At 39.7% G+C, this 17,727-nt stretch overlaps 1 protein-coding gene across 10 annotated transcripts in view; it reads left to right on the top strand.

Annotated features, from left to right (window-relative positions):
• Positions 1 to 17,727, top strand: part of RNF144B (ring finger protein 144B) — a 283,693-nt gene that overhangs the window by 188,230 nt on the left and 77,736 nt on the right. For 7 of the 10 annotated variants that reach the window (XM_021665346.2, XM_064363027.1, XM_012476542.3 and 4 more), the window contains one exon: positions 495 to 14,064. In XM_021665346.2, coding sequence (XP_021521021.1) covers positions 495 to 635 — 141 coding nt within the window. In that variant the 3' untranslated portion in view covers positions 636 to 14,064. The remainder of the gene's footprint in view (positions 1 to 494; positions 14,065 to 17,727) is intronic. The other 3 variants (XM_064363026.1, XM_064363025.1, XM_012476538.3) reach the window with 3 other exon arrangements.

Genomic DNA, 17,727 nt, shown 5'->3' on the forward strand with positions numbered 1-17,727 from the left:
GTCATATGCCTGAGACGATGTCTTGTTCAGGCTGCTATAACAAGTCACCATAGACTGGGAGGCTTAGAGAACAGAAATTTGCTTCTCACACTTCTGGAGGCTGGGGAGTCTAAGGTTCAGTTGACGGCATGGTCATGTCCTGGTAAGGGCCCTCTTCCTGGTTTGAAGATGACCGTTTTCTTGCTGTGTCTTCACGTAGCATAGAGCCTAGAGAAAGGAAGAAAGCCCTCTGGTATCTGTTCTTCTAAGAGCAGATGTTAGTTGGTTTATGAGGGCAGGGCCTTCATAATCCCATCATGAAGGCCCTGCCCTCATAAACCAACTAACTTCCAAAGGCCTCATCTCCAAATACCATCACATCAGGAATTTAGGATTTCAGCATATGAGCTGCAGAGGGACACAAATGTTTGGCCCACAGCAGATAGTATAGTTGGAATAAGTTTACATACTGAAAGACTTAATTGCTGAAATGTGCTTTTCTTTGAAATTTCCAGGTGGTAGGGATTCTCGTAGGCTTGGGCATCATTGCCTTGGTGACTTCACCTTTGCTACTCCTGGCCTCCCCATGTATAATCTGTTGTGTTTGCAAGTCCTGTCGGGGCAAGAAGAAAAAGCACGACCCATCCACAACCTAAAGATTTCTGTGTTCACACGCCCCAGATGTGTGAATTACATGAGACAGCGCAGTGATAAAGCCCCACTTAGTGACCTTGCCTCCTCCTCCTTGCCAACTTTGAAAGTGCCTCTGTTGACCTTGTCTGCCAGCCTTCAGCATCGGGAAAGGCCGAATCCTGGGTGTGCATGTTCCTGTGTAACGAGAATTGGGCTTGACAGTCCAGCTGTGTCTACGGAGCATGTTGGGAGCTTTGGGGTTGCTTGGGATGAATGAACATATCATTTTTACCATCCGAAGTATCTCACTGGACAGTTCAACTTCCAACCAAATTCAAAGAGCTTGAGTGAACATTTGATGTAACCAGTGTGTTGTCGTAGTTGGCAACATGCAAGATAACCAAGAAGCCAGAGCCTGTTCTGTGTTGATTTGACTACCACGAGAAACACAGGAGAAACCTGATAAGGAGGAGAAGAATAAGACTGCATAAGGAGAAATCCTCGTAGGAGCCATAAAGCAGGCTGCTGATCTCAGCAGTTGACATGGTGGTTGTGCCTCTGCTGGCTACTGGGTGTGCTGTCTGCAAAGTTCCCGCTGTGATTTGACAGAAACAAAATAGTTTTCTCCTGTGTGATCTCAGCTTCAAGGAGAAACTGCTATGCAGAGGGAGTTGTCCTTTTTCAGTAAAAGAGTTGCAGCCTGTTAAACAATATGGTCTAATTTAGTGTCTCTCCCTTGGCAAATGTAAGTTTTCTGAGTTGGCCAGCTTGTCTCTTACAGCCGGTAGCTGTGGTCTACAAAATTGTTTCATAAAAAATACAGGTAGAGTGATAGTTTCAAAACTTTTGTCATAGGTAACCGGAACCTTTCTAGGGGTCTGTGTTCACACATCCAGTAGATTTGGAATCGGGCCTAAGAGTACACATGGATGATAAATATTAAAGTGTATATCATGTACATCTAGAATCCATGTGACTTGCAGCCTACCTGTAATTTCTATCCATTGAGCATGCATGGATATACCCAATAGCACACACAAAATAAATGTTTACTTAAAAGCCATTCTATCCTTCTGTGACTGAAATGGTTTATTGCAAATCTGCCTAAAGATTTTTTGCATATTATATATGTGAATTTTGGTTTTAAGTTCATAATTTACCCAAGGGCATAGACTCCTAACTCTAAAAACAGTGCTTAGTACAATATCCTGCCATCTCTGTTTGTAAAAACACTAATGGATAAGTGAGTCATTTATGTTTTCAAACACAGAGCAGCTCTTTTCTCAGCATAATTTATTGCTCTTTCAGCATCTGTTAGGGCAGTCTGAATACTTTCTATGTTATAAGGCACTGATAAAACAACAAAAACGTAAGAAATAAAATAGAAACGCTTTATATATTTTAGTTTAAATTTATCACCTCATTGTTACTTTTTTCCCATTATACCATGAGTCAGATTTGAATAGTGAGGTTTTGAAAGAATAAAATCTTTTCTCCAATGACAGGATTATTTAACTGCTATTGGCAATGCAGCCTGGTGCTTTGAGACCTATGCTAAATGTTACTGGAGAGTTCTTGAAGCCAGGGATGCCATATCGGAACTATTCAGGATCTATAGTATTTTCTGAGGTAACTGGGTAATAGAATATCAAATTGCTGCTATCTCTGACCTATTATTAAAGGATGATGCTTTGTCTATGTAATAGGATGTATCCTAAGTGGGGATGTGTGTATTTAAGGAACTTTAATTCACATGTATATATTGATATCTGATGTATGTGTAGTATATCTATTGGTCATGTATGTTTTAATTTACATGTTACATAGATTAGAGATGAGAACTCTGGGAAAACTTGGGAAGGGCAAGCAACCAAAATCATTTTTAATCATTTATTAGAAATTTCTCAATACTGTGTCTTTGTTTTCTTTTGAAACTCTAAATACTTCAGAAAAAAAACTCTATTCTGTCAGTGTAATTCATATTAGTATAATTATAGATTTACATATATTTGAATAGTTAATTTGCTTTGTTTTACACAGAGCCTACTGCCTCATTATAGGTAAAAGGCATTCGTTACTGCTCAGGGGATTATAGGAACTCAGCTGCAACTGAATTTTTGTAACAAGCATGTTAATAGTGGCAATATCCTCTGTTAGTAAACTCTTTAAGCTTGATGCCACAAAGAGCCTTTAAACAGGGGCTGATTTTGAGTAACCTAAAATACTTTGTTATCAGAGGATGGAAGAAAATATATATGCTGTTTCCTTGGCAAACTGAAGGAATTTGCTGCCTTAAAGAGATAGTATCACCGAATTAGCTGCTTACTTTTTGGCCAGGGCTAGGGAGTGGGGGTTGTTTGTCAAACTGTTTTTCAAGAACTGGATTTAATTTTTTTTTTTAATGTTGACAAGTGCCTGAAAAATGGTAAATTCTTTTGAAATGTGTGTGAGATTGCCAGAATCAACAAAACCAGGCTGGTTAAACATATCTGGTGCCCTAGAGACTGTTTACAAAGGAGAGAGCTGGCAACGTGTTTTTTTTGGATGAGGTCTCTCTTTGTCACCCAGGCTGGAGTGCAGTGGCATGATCATGGTTCACTGCAACCTCTGCCTCCTGGGCTCAAGTGATCCTCCCACCTCAGCTTCCTGAGTAGCTGGGACTACAGGCACATACCACTACGCCTGGCTAATTTTTGTATTTTTTGTAGAGATGGGCTTTCTCTGTATTGCCCAGGCTTGTCTCAATCTCCTGGGGTCAAGCGGTCCACCACCTTGGCCTCCCAAAGTGTTGGGATTGCAGGCATGTGTGTCACCGTGTCTGAGAGCTGACAATTTTAACCAACAACTTTGATAACAGAGGCTGATATTCTTGTTTTAGTTAATTGGCCAGTGACAGAGTTTACCCGTGCCTCCTCTCTCAGTCTGCCAGCTTTGTTCTTTCCTAGTGATTCTCTTTCTGTATTAAGAGGAAGCATGAGGTCTCCATATGGATATTTGGATGCTATGGCTAGAATCTTTTTGTGTTTGGAGTGTAGAAATAAAAAATCCATCACCAAACTATAATCTGGATATAATAGCCCAGCGTCCAGAAATCCTATGGGATGTTATTATCACAACATCTTGCCATTGTCCCATCTAGGAAATTTTCTCTTGTTTTGAGGTAGGGAAGTGAGGAGAAAAGCCACGTGGAAGCAAATGTTAGAATCTTAGGTGTCCTATTTGTTCATGCCATGGGTATTTGCTTTGGACTTGGAGTCTGTACTTTGAAAGAGGCCTTTGAACAATAATTCAGTGTGAATTTTCTTGTAGCCTGCTTCATGAAAATATTACCCAGGTTTGCAAGTGTACATGTTTATTTGAATGTAAATCACTGTTTCTTGGAACCCTATGTTTTTTCTTTAAAAATTATTCTGAATCTAAATATGTATTACTTTAGCCTTTCTTACACAATACTTATAAAAGACTTTTCTTTCTGTTCGTGCGTGGATGCCTGTATGTGATAGTCGTGTGTATGTGTGTAGCTTTAAGGACAATTTCAGAAATGCATTAGATGAATGACATTTTATAAAGTGATCACAGGCTATTTGAAAAGATTTCTACAGGCTATGATGTCTCATGTTGATTTATGATCCAGGAAGTTTTATGTATTTACAAAATTGCTATTGTGTTCTATTTTTACAATGTTGGGGGAAGAAAATAGCTGTTTTAGTGTCCCTAGCCACAATAAATGTGAGCAGGAAATCAAGTGTGTTAACCTTTGTTGCACTGTGCAATTCTAGGCATGTTCGATTTTGTCCTCTAAGGACTAACCAAATCACTGCTCTGAATTTACAAAAGGTACCAGAATTTGCAATACCATCTATGGAAATAACTGTTGATACTTTACTTCTTAAAAGAAATGGGACCAGGCATGGTGGCTCATGCCTGTAATCCCAGCACTTTGAGAGGCCAAGGTGGGTAGATCATCTGAGGTTGGGAGTTTGAGACCAGCCTGATCAACACAGAGAAACCCCGTCTCTATTAAAAATACACAGTTAGCCAGGCATGGTGGCACACACTTGAAATCCCAGCTACTTGGGAGGCTGAGGCAGGAGAATCACTTGAACCTGGGAGGCAGAGGTTGCATTGAGCCGAGATCATGCCATTGCACTCCAGCCAGGGCAAGAATGAAACTCTGTCTCAAAAAAAAAAAAAGAAATGGGGCAAATGTAATGCCTTTATTTGTTACATACTTTCTTATTTGTAGATGTGATAGTCCACACTGCCAATGCACGGGAATTGATCATTATCCAGAGAAATAACCAATAATACAGATCTTTGATCATTCTAATAAAATGCTGCCAAATGCCAAAGCCATTTGTTCTGTAAAATGAAGGTTGGACTAAATGCTAAGGTCAGTTCTAACCATCCAAAAGTCTGTTAGAGGAATGTGTTTCCTTGTTAAGATTTTTAAGAAAGGATTTAGAGTGTTAAGGTCATTTCCACTTGATTAATATTCAAGGCAGGCCTAAAGATGGGTGCCAAAGGTTAGTTAACAACTAGAGCATGTGTTTCTACAAAACCAAAAGCGTCCTCTCCTGTACTGGTGCTGAAGCCTTTTTATTGAAGGCGAGATACTTCTAAAATGATACCTGCATACAAAGGTTTACAATTGACATACAATTCAAATTTCATTTTCTAATCATTCAGTTTTAAGGAAATCAATAAGATCATTTAAAAACATTTTTGGGTTATGGTTTCTTAATTTTCTAAATCATCTCCTAGAATCTCAACAGTAGTTCATTTTGAAAGTGTGCTTATTTGCTAAACTTGAATTTGCATTCCCAAAGAAATACTGAATAAACCATTTTATATAGCAGCGATTTTAATCAGTGCCCTAACCAGCAAACTCATTGCAATGTAAATTACGAATCTGGTGATTTGGAGGAGCATTATAATTAGGTTTTTCTGTAATTCAATTATTTTCATTTGTTAAATAATAAATCTAGTTTTCTTTAGACCCTAAAGATAATGCCCAACTCTATGAGAAAAAGGAAACAAGTCTGCTTAAATGTGTTAATAGCAATTATGTTTTATTTGTATATTTTTACATAAACTAAAGAACTTGGGAAAAATCCTTTGAGATAAACAGAACAGAGTAGATCCATTTTATGGAGAAAGCAATGTTTTGTGTTCAAGTCTAGCTTAGGGTCATACTGATGAGTGACAGAAATGAATTACGACTTGAAAGTACTGTAATGCTCTTTCATTAGTAATTTTGAGTCTTTCACTCCCAAATCTGAGTCTTAAGAGAATGTACTACCCTCTCATTTATCTGCATCAGTGGAGATGTATGTAAGAACGTATTATTTCAAATCATCACTTAGGGGCTGTGTTTTGGTGGGTACCCCCGAGATCCCCTCATCTCACTCCTTGGGGTTTGGCTAGAGAAGGATAGGAGATGGAAGGTAATTAGAAAAATAAGGCAGTGTGCATCTGACTTGCTAATATTGGAACCAGACTTACAGCTGAATCTATACAAATTAACCCAAATGCCCAGGTGCTTGCCTCTCCCCTACAAAGTACATTCTCATGAGTTCCTTTTGATATTTACAATCGAGACTCAAAGCAACTGTTAACTTGGATCTAACGCCTTTCTTAACATTACCAACTTGTACCAAATGTTTATTTGTAGCCTACCATTAAATAAATCAGCTGGCAGTTTCAAAAGCTAGAAAGGGATTCTAAATAATGAACATGATTTCTCGTACATAAAGAAGTCCTTTCAATTCCATTTTCTGCCTTTATGATTTTTGATTTTTATCCGTGCCATATTTGCCCTCAGTTTTGCTTTTTTTAGATGTTAAATCTGGAATTCAGGCTTTTGATGGGAAAGAAATTAAGTCGAATGTTGGTCGTTTTATTTGTAGTTCCTTGAGGACCCGACATGATTCAAGAGATATATTTATTTTGGGGTGAGCAGAGGTGTGATTAACATCAATAGTACTGAACACATTCAAAGAAAATGAACATGAAGGTATTTTTGAGGTAAGTTGTGAGACTTCTAATTATTGATCAGCCTTGACTTAAGTTTTGAAGACAAGCCAATTCATTTTAAAACAAACAAGTCCACATACCATCCTTCATGGTGTGTCCTGAATTCTAGCTTGGCCCTGGGACTTTGGCACCACAAGGGCATGTGAACAGGGTGCTGGGAAAGGGCTGGCAAACCTGGTGCCACCCTGGGCACAGAACAAGTGTGTGGCATCCTTTGTCCTCCCGGCCCTCTGCCAATCCAGGTGGTGTGGGCTTGGAGACAGACACCCAGCTTGCAATAAGATGGCTTCAGTTCTAGGGCTGGCTGCGCTCTTGGCTGGTGGTGTGGTCTGGGGCCAGCCCTTTATTGTACAGTGTCATTTCATCTTTATCTCAGATCAGGCTTAGGTGGCTCGAGTAAAATCCTGAATGTCACAGTGCTTCTAAGTGTTGGTTGTTAGGGAGATGTGAGGAGAGAGCCACTGAGTTAGGTGTGCTTGCAGCTATAAGTGTACTTGATCAGTTTTTTTGTTGTTTTGAGACAGAGTCTCACTCTGTCGCCCAGACTGGAGTGCAGTGGCACTATCTCTGCTCACCGTAACCTCCACCTCCTGGGTTCAAGCGAATCTCCTGCCTCAGTCTCCCGAATAGCTGGGACTACAGGCATGTGCCACCATGCCTGGCTAATTTTTGTATTTTTAGTGGAGACAGGGTTTCACCACATTGGCCAGGCTGGTCTCAAACTGCTGGCCCCGAGTTACTCACCTGCCTCAGCCTCCCAAAATGCCACGATTGCAGGCATGAACCACTGTGCCTGGCCGAGTGGTCGGTTTCTATCCAGGCATTGTTCTGAAAGGAGAAGAGGGGGCAAAGTTGGGACAGGAGAAATACATTTCAAGCTTGTCTGTGTTGAAAGAGGTATGACCCCCTCAGTAAATATATTTTCTTTTTAAGTTTCAAAAAAATCCTGTGTCATTGTTTAACGAAATATTTGACAAAATAGTTATCCAACTTAATGCTTCATTAAAATGAGGGGAATATGTGGAGAGATGCAGAATCTATATCAACACATTGATTTTGTGGGGAAACATTTATGGTAAAAACTTAATATTTACATAATGCCTTATAGTATGCAAAACGTTTCCTTTTGCTCTTCATACTATAGAAAGTAGATACTAATATTCACATTCCCCACCCACAGTGTACAGATGGGAGATGAGGCTCAGGGGTTAGAAGACACGGTGCAGGTCGTATAGCAGGTGAGTGGTAAAGCTAGAACTTGAACCCACATCTTGCATGAACAAACTCAGGACTTCTTAGCATTATTTTGATTTTTGTGTTTAATTTCTAAAAACACATTTATTACTTCAGTTTCTGTAGGTCAGAGGTCTGACATGATGTGGCTAGGTTCTCTGCTCAAAATTTCACTGGGCTAAAAGGGTGTTGGTTGAGGCTGTGTTGTCCTCTGGGGCTCAGAGTCCTCTTCCAGGCTCTCTGGGTATTGCCAGAATTCAGTAACTTCTCACACCTTCCATGTGCCCCTCTCCATCTTCAAGCCTTCAACAGTTCATTGTGTCTTTCTCATACTTCAGATCTCTTTGGCTTCCCCTTCTGACACATCTCTGCTTCTATTTTACATTTTAAAGTGGCTATGAGAATATATTTGTCATTTTCTTTTTTCTTTTTGTTTTTGAGATGGAGTCTCTCTCTGTCGCCCAGGCTGGAGTGCAGTGGCAGGATCTCGGCTTACTGCAACCTCCACCTCCCGGGTTCAAGCGATTCTCTTGCCTCAGCCTCCTGAGTAGCTGGGACTACAAGCGCGTGCCACCACAACCGGCTAATTTATTGAATTTTTAGTAGAGATGGGGTTTCATCGTGTTAGCCAGGATGGTCTCAATCTCCTGACCTTATGATCTGCCTGCCTCGGCCTCCCAAAGTGCTGGGATTACAGGCGGGAGCCACCGAGCCCAGCCCCTATATTTGTCATTTCCAAAAGGAAATTTAGCTTTTTAAAATCTGTTCTGTTTCCCAGCCCCATGAAAGCAAAACTTTTTCACAGGTAATAGAATCTGCTTGAAGACATCACAAACTTGGGGAAGAGTTAGCAAAATCTAACTTCTACCTGGGAACTGTTGACTTACAGTTGCAGTTGAATCTAGTATAGCCAAGGAGATCAGCAGTTCTGCTGCTGGCTAGTGTCCCTGGGAGGTCCACTTGGTCTGTGTGTGGGACTCAGAATGGACTCAGAAGAAAACCTGATCTGAGCTTTCTAAACAAACCTTCAGAAGATTCAGAATTGGAGTGAATCTTGTTTTGGATTTAGGAAGGTCAAATCTTTTAAGAGCTGGCTTAAAGTGCAGTATGGTGTTTCCATTCAAATTAGGCCAATACAGCAGACGGATCTGAGTTAACCAGTCACTGCCTGTTGAGGGACTTGCAACAAAAGTCCAGGTTTTTGCCTCTTCCCACCACCCCCCCCACCACCCGCAGTGCAGCAATGCATACCTCGGTAGATGCTCTAGATAATTTAAGCTAGCATAGTCATGCTTTTGACTAGAAATGGAAGACCAGAGGGAAGTGTGGTAGCTCTCCTAGTCTCTTGTGGACAAGTTACAGTTTCTCTTGGCTTCAGTTGCCTCATCTAGAAAATTAGGAAGTAATTGTTCAGTACAAATTAGGTTCAGTACAAATCAAACATTTTGACTGAAATGGAAAAAATCTCCAGCCCCTACTGTGAGCCCTATATGCATGAGATTAATTAGCTCAAGGGAAATTCTCCTTATTAGACAAAGTAATTCTCAGAAGCAACTTCCAGGTGCTGCTATGGATAATGCCAAAAGCATGTGAAATGTATCTTCAATTCACTTAAAATGAGCAAATCCAAAGGGTAACGGTTGAACCTCATGGTTTATCCACAGCTCTTGGTGGCTAAAAAGACTTATAATCAAAGTTGCTTGGGGAATTTCCAGGGACATGTTTCTTCTAGTACCTATATGAAAGATATCAGGACCTCACTCTCCTTATTTGAAGCACACTATGGGCCATTATAGCTGTGGTTAGTCTAAGTGGCTTGTTATTGATTTTTTCTGTTTTCAGTATACATTGAATTTTCTGCAAATTGAGTTAAATTTAAGGTACATATATTAAGCGATAGCATATAGGATAGTGTATATATATATATGTATGTATATTTGTGTGAATGAGAAGATAAATAGGCACATCGACTTCTGTATAAAATTTGTATTCAGTCTTAATGAATTTGATTTTCAAAAGTAGAACACAAAACTGCTTGTGAACTTTGAGAACAGTAAATTAAGGAATAAGTTAACTAAAAAAACCCATGTTAATCAAATATTCAAAGAATGCTTTAAAAGTTTTAACCATGGTCATACTAAAACCCGGTCCTCATATTTACATCTGATATCACAAGCATATCATAGCCAAAGAAGGAAAACATGAACTTGAAAAAAATCTTTAGGCTTGATTTCTGTTACCTATTTTAAGGAAGACAAAAATGTGTGTTGATTGCACCTTAAAATAAAAATGATAAAAATAAATGATTGTATTCTTCCCTGACTCCCCATTCATAATCTGCAGAGTATTTCTTGAACACTTCTGCATAATATCCTCAACTGGTGTAGGAATGTTAATTTACTACTGGAAGGAATAGAAGATGACCTAGAAGCATTGTCCCAAGTTAACTACTGAGGGCTAGGCACTTTTTTTGCTCATTTAAAAATTTATTGAAAGTTATAACCTCCATAGTATTTTGATTTTAATTAATTGATTTTGACTATAGAGACAGGCTCTTGCTCTGTGCCCAGGCTGGAGTACAGGGGCATGATCATGACTCACTGTAGCCTCAAACTACTGGGCTCAAGCAGTCTTCCCACCTCGGCCTCCCAAAGTGCTGGGATTACAGGTGTGAACCACCACACCTGGCCTGATTTTATTTTTATTTTTAAGACGAGGTCTTGCTCTGTCGCCTAGGCTAGTGCAGTGGCATGATCTCACCTCACTGCAACCTCTGTCTCCTGGGGTCAAGTGATCCTCCTGCCTCAGCCTCCTGAGTAGCTGGGATGGAGGTGCATGCCACCACACCCAGCTGATTTTTTATTTTTTTTTGTACAGATGGGGCTTCACCATGTTGCCCACGTTGGTCTTGAGCCCCCGAGCTCAGGTAATCCTCCTGCCTCGGCCTCCCAAAATCCTGGGATTACAGGTGTGAGCCACCAGATCTGGCCTGATTTCATTTTAAACATTACATTTTTAATTAGCAAAGTAAAATAATTTTTTTTTTTGAGATAGAGTCTTGCTCTGTCGCCTAGGCTGGAGTGCAGTGGCACTATCTCGGCTCACCCCAACCTCTGCCTCCCAGGTTCAAGCAATTCTCCTGTCTAAACCACCTGAGTAGCTGGGACTACAGGTGCATGCCATCACTCCCAATTAATTTTTGTGTTTTTTACTAGAGACAGGGTTTCACCATATTGGTTAAGGTGGTCTCAAACTCCTGACCTTAGGTGATCCACTCACCTTGGCCTCCCAAAGTGCTGGGATTACAGGCATGAGCCACTGTGGTGGGCCGAAATTAACTTCTTAAAGATGGTTTATCTTTGTCTTGTATCCTTTAGTACCCAAGAGTACCCTGGGGTGCACATACACCTGCTTGAGAAGCACCAACAAGGCTACTAGGTTGTTATTCTAATCACTTAAGCAGGTATCCAGTGCCTTCTTTGTACAAACAAATGTGTCTCAGTTGCTTCAGGTGGGTTAGTTGGGTTTAGGAGAAAGAACACGTTGGTCTACAGAAAGAAGAATGACCCCATTGGGTCATGGCTGGTACATGCCAGGGGATTGATGTAGACAGGTGCCATGAACCAGTGGAGAAGGAGAGAGATTGCTGGAACTTTTCAATTCACGTTTCATGGAGATGGTGCTGGATCAGCGTGTTGAAAGACAGGATTGTGATCAGCAAGGGCATTACAGAGAGGAGGCATGATGACAGCAATGTGGCATGGGGAGTGAGAAATAACTGAATGAAACAGAAATGTAAAATACTTGTGGGATGCAGAAACAGAGAACCTTGAGTGCCAGGCTCCTCTGTTGACCGGTTCTTTTTGGGGTGAGGAGTCGTTTCGGGGTTCTGCGCTTGAAGAGTGTGGGGTGAGGTGCAGTGACTCATGCCTAATCACAGCACTTTAAGAGGCTGAGATGGGAGGATCACTTGAGCCCAGGAGTCTGAGACCAACCTAGGGAACATGGCAAAACCTAGTCTCTACCACAAATTAGCTGGGCCTGGTGGTGTGCACCTGTGGTCCTAGCTACCTAGGAGGCTGAGGTTGGATGACTACCTGTGACTTGGGAGGTTGAGGCTGCCGTGAGCCGTGATGATGCCACTGCACTCCAGCCTGGGCAACAGAGTGAGATCCTGTCTAACAAAGAAAAAAGAAGTGGTATGTGCAAAGCTGCATTTTAGCAGGTTAATCTTACAACAGTCTGTTGGTTCAATTGCAAGGAAAGAAGCTGGAAGTGGCATGGCCAATTTAAGGACAATGCTACAATAGTCCAGGTATCATTTAATGAGAGCCTGATCCAGGGTAGTGCCTTCAGGGAATGGTCAGGGGAAAGCAAATGAGAAAGATCTTACATAAGACAAACCAAAACCAATAACATTTTGGTAACTGGATCATCTAACAAACTAGTGCTTTAAAAAAGTTTTCCATTGTAATGTCGTTTTCTACTCAAACATGTTACTGTATTGGATCTTAAAACCTCCATACAATTGTTATTAGTCTATACTCAGAGCCAGCTTAGAAAGGGTTTCATTAATGTGAGGCTTACTCATAGGACTCACCCTTAAATCATTTTTGGACCAACACAGGGAATAAATACAATTACTCATAGGGTATGATGAGGGAGCAGACAGATTGAATGCATAAAAACTGAGTGGGAGATGCATTTCTACTTGGTTTTATAACTTTAGTGAATTCTTATTAAACTGGAGGGTAGAGGAGAGTTTCTTAGGGTGATGAATTAATTCGAATTTAAGAAATGCTTTCAACCCAAATGCCTTCACATTTTTGGGGGAATGTCAGGAGCACTGAGGTACATAACTAGCTTGACAAAGACCGGAAATGGAGTTGACTTCTGAAAGTGCTTTGAGGAAGTTAATTGACCATGTTGTTTTCATTTACTTGGAAAGAAATTCTCTTTGAAAGTACATGAGGTGTGTCTTCCCCGCCGCTGCCACTCTGTCTGCTCATAAGATAAACTGATGCAATCTGATGTTGTATACTTCCATCTTGTATGTGAGGAACTAAAGCTTGTCATGAAACCACTTAACAGTTCTGCTATAACTGATGATTAGCTTGTCCTTATTAGAATATTCTTTCGCCTTATGCCCATGGAAACCATTTGCTCTCTGTAGTCTGGCAGAGTGGCTGTTAGAGCTCTGCCTAATGTGACTGAACCCAGAGACCAGGGAAGAGAGAGGAGGAACTTTGCATTCTGGCCAAATTGGCCTTCTGTTAGTCAATATATATTACTTTAGGAGGGGAAAGAAAGAAGAAGCTGTCTGTCATATCAGAGACAGCATGACATTCACTGCAACAAAAAGGGTAAGAAAAGCTCAGCTTCGCTAGGTTTCTTGTGTGCTGATCAGTTAATGCTCAGGGAGGATAAGTGAAACTTGAAGAAATGCTTGAATAGTTTTCCTAAATTGTTCCATAAATTTTGGAACTGTTCCTCTATCAATTCTGTTAATACATGGGTTATATATATACATATGTATGTGTTGAAACATGTGCCTCACTCCTATATGCAATGTTCCTCTATCCATTCTGTTAATATATGTGTTGTATTGAGAGGGTGAAAATTTTAAGAATTAAGTCATGTAGAGGTCTTTAATAAGTAAAACAAATTCTGAATCTCAGAATGGTGTTTTTATCTGGTTTCTTCACAGTTGTTCCTTTATTGCCAGTTATTTGTCTATTTCTTAGCCTTTTCAGATAATGAGCTCTTAGATTTTATGTTTGCTTTCTAATTTATTAATTTGGCTTTAATTGTTATTAATTTTTTTCCTGCTTTTCTTGTTTTATAATTGCTTTTTTTTACTCCTTGAGTTAACTACTGCATCATTTATTTTCATTCTTTCTTGTTTGTTTAAAACTGACTTTTCCTGCCAATATAATTTGATAGCCTTGAATCAATTAAATAATGTTATTGTTGGTATTTTCTGAAAAATAAATAATCATCATATTGATTTCTACTTTCATTCAACAGTTATTTTGGTTACATAGGCTTTGGTTTTCAAGTATATAGTTTTTTTCTGTAACAAGATGACAAATTTCTAATCTCATTCATTTTTGCATTAGGGTTCTTGTTGCCTGTGATTCACTGAGAATTTCTTTGTGGGAAAAATAAGAAAATATTCCATAAGTAAGTATTTACTGTGAAGGGCACAAAGTTTGACATATAAACATTGAATCTTGCTTATTAATTCTATTATGCAATTTCATGTTGTCTTTGTTTACTATTAGCTTACTTTATCTACAGGGAAAGAAGGTGTTAGTCTCTCCATATGCTCTTACTTTTATCAATTTTATTGTATTTCTAGTGTTTCTTGCTTATGTGTTTTAAAATTACTTAATTTCAATAAAAATAACACTCACATTTTAACGTTTAGGATATTTCATTAATATAAATTTTAAAAAATGATGGAATAAAATAAAACGAGAGCCCCTGACCTCTTCTTTGTATTTTTAGTAGACTCCCAGGAAATCCCTTTTAACAACTATAGTTTTGGGTTTATTTGGTGGTACCTCTGCATATCTAAATGGTATGTATACACCACAAATTCTTGCTTGGGAAATTCAAATTTGATCTACCCACCGTATCAAATGATTTCCTGCCAAGAGCGGTGAGGAGTTAACTCACTTATACATTCTCTTCTTACCCTCCCTGCCTCCTCCCAATGTTGTTACATCATTACTCTTCATTCTTTTCTTGGCTGTCTTTCCAGTCTTAGGAATTAAGACCTCCATTCCGCTTTCCATCAACTGTAGATAGCACCTCTTGACTCCATACTTTATAAAATAAAGCTACGAGCATCTCTGTCCTTTTTTCTACCTCTCTTTCCATCCTCTCCCCTTTAAAGTTTATCAGTAGTACTTAAATTTTTTTTAAAGTAAAAACAGAAGAGGAAGTATCAGTATCTAGTACATACTAAATGCTCTTTTAGTATTTGCTGTTAATGTTATTTTTATTATTATGAACAGAGCAGTGAAAATACTTTGTATGATACTATAATGGTAGATACAAATCATTGTACACTTGTCTAAACTCATAGAATGGACAACAAGAGTGAAGAGTAATGCCAACTGTAGATGTTGGGTAGTCATGATGTGTCAGTGCAGGTGCATCAATTGCAACAAGTATACAGCTCTGGTAGGAGTGTTGATAGTGGGCCAGACTACGCATGTTTGGGACCAGGGAGTATATAGAAAATCTCTATACCTTCTGATATGGTTTGGCTGTGTCCCCACCCAAATCTCACCTTGAATTGTAATAATACCCACATGCCCACATGTCAAGGGTGGGGCCAGGTGGAGATAATTGAATCACAGGGGCAGTTTCCCCTATACTGTTCTTCTGGTAGTGAATAAGTGTCATGAGATCTGATGGTTTTTAAATGGGAGTTCCCCTGCCGAAGCTGTCTCTTGCCTGCTGCCATGTAAGAGACGTGTCCTGCTTCCCCTTTACTTTCTGCCATGATTTTGAGGCCTCCCCAGCTATGTGGAACTGTGAATCAATTAAACCTCTTTCCTTTGTAAGTTACCCAGTCTTTGGTGCATCTTTATTAGCAGCATGAGAAGAAACTAATATACCTTCCTTTCAATTTTTCTGCGACCCTAAAGCTGCTTTGAAAAAAAAAGTCTTGAAAAAGAAGTGGGTGGAATATAGAGTATAGTCGCTAAGAACTCTGCCTCAAGAGCCAGATCGTTCCTATTTTTGACCCACGCACTCGTTACTGTCTGTGTGACCTTGGGAAAGTTACGTAACATCACTGTGCTTTGTTTTTTTCTATCTGTAAATTGGGAATAGAGGTTGTTTCTGAGTTTGATGTCTGGTACATAGTAAATACTCATTAAGAGTTTGTTGTTTTTAATATTATCAATATGTATCAAAGTAGATTGTATTTGTTTTCTTTTCTTTCTTTTCTTTTTTTGAGATAGAATCTCCCTCTATCGCTCAGGCTGGAGTGCAGTGGCATGATCTTGGCTCACTGCAACCTCTGCCTCCTGGGGGCAAGTGATTTTCCTGCCTCAGCCTTCTGAGTAGCTGGGATTACAGGCGCTTGCCACCATACCTGGCTAATTTTTGTATTTTTAGTAGAGACAGGATTTCACCCTGTTGGCAAGGCTGGCCTTGAACTCCTGACCTCAGGTGATCTGCCCGCCTTGGCCTACTAAAGTGCTAGGATTACAGGCATGAGCTACTGCACCTGGCCTTATTTTCTATCTTGTAATATAATTTGACCCTTTTACACTTACATTGTCAATTGATTCTAAAAAGAAATATTTTCATTTTATAAATATTTAACCATACTCATTATAGAGTCAAACTGTGTGCCATGATTATGTTTCCTTAACTAGATAAACATTTAAAGGAGAATGTTGAAGTAGAGTGTTCTTTCTGATGCTTCACTAATTGTTCAAATTGCTGTTTTTTGGACCATGTCTTTCTTAAAAAGTTTTTGTTTATCCTGGATTTTCTGATTGCCTTTTCTTTTCTAATTGAGAAAAGAAACATTTATCTTTAGTAATAGATCATTATAATTTTTAAGTCCCTATTCTATATTTGCTTGAAATTTATTTTTTGTTTCAGAATCCATTGAGGTGCTTTGTGTGCGTGTGACATGATCTTGCTGTCACCCAGGCTGGAGTGTAGTGACATGATCAGCTCACTGCAATCTCAGCCTCCCAAATACCTGGGATTACAGGAGTGCACCACCACACCCAGCTTATTTTTGTATTTTTAGTAGAGTTGGGGTTTCACCATGTTGGCCAGGCTGGTCTCAAACTCCAGGCCTCAAGTGATCCATCCACGTTGTCCTCCCAAAGTGCTGGGATTACAGGAGTGAGCCACCATGCCTGGCCAAGGTGCTGTTCTTATTGCTTAATTCCTTTTATATTGATACCCTAAATTTTTGTATAACTTTTTGATCTTATCTGAGTGTTGCTTATCTTTTTTATTGCACTTGTGATTTTATTACATATTCAGGTACTTCCCCTTCTCAAATTCCATCTAGTCAATGGTATTTTCCGTTTCCCCAGTGACTTCCCACCCAGAGCCCTCCTTCTTCCTGCCTCCTTCTTTACCTCTAAGTGATTTCCATAGCTGTCGTGCTGAGACCTCCCTTCCCTGCTCCTCATTCTGGATTACTGTCCCCTAGATCGATCCCTCCTTCCTTTCCCTCCCTTCCTCCCTTCCTCCCTCCCTCCCTCCTTCCCTCCTTCCCCTCTCTCTCCCCTTCTCTTTCTTCTCTCTTTCTCTTTCTTTCTTTTTCTTTCTCTCTCTCTTTCTTTTCTTTCTCTTTCTTTCTGTTCCCTCCCTCCCTTTCTCCCCTCCTCCCTCCCCCTGCCCCCTCCCTTCCTTCCTTCCTCTCTCCTTCTCTTTTTCTTTTCTTTTTTCCTTCTCTCCCTTTTCCTTCTCTCCTCTCCTCTCCTTTTCTCTTCTCTTCTCTTCTTTTTTTCTCTCCCTTTTCTTACTTTGCTGGAGTAAATTCTTAACTGAAATGTGTGTGGGAGGTAAGTGTTCTGAGTCCTTGTTTGTGTGAGTTTTTGTTGCCTTCTTTCACATTTCATTTATTATTCTATTGTTAAATTTTAGACTATATACTAAGAATTCTAAAGACATGAATTCTGTATCTTTCAATATCTAATCCATTTGCTGGGGATTTTTCTCTGTTCTTAACTTTCTTTTTTTTTTTTTTTTTTTTTTTTTTTTTTTTGAGACGGAGTTTTGCTCTTGATACCCAGGCTGGAGCGTAATGGCGCGATCTCGGCTCACCGCAATCTCCGCCTCCTGGGTTCAGGCAAT

This window comes from Aotus nancymaae, unplaced genomic scaffold, assembly GCF_030222135.1.
Source record: "Aotus nancymaae isolate 86718 unplaced genomic scaffold, 86718_ANA_hifiasm-v0.15.2.pri h1tg000051l, whole genome shotgun sequence".
In the NCBI taxonomy this organism is placed as follows: domain Eukaryota; kingdom Metazoa; phylum Chordata; class Mammalia; order Primates; family Aotidae; genus Aotus; species Aotus nancymaae.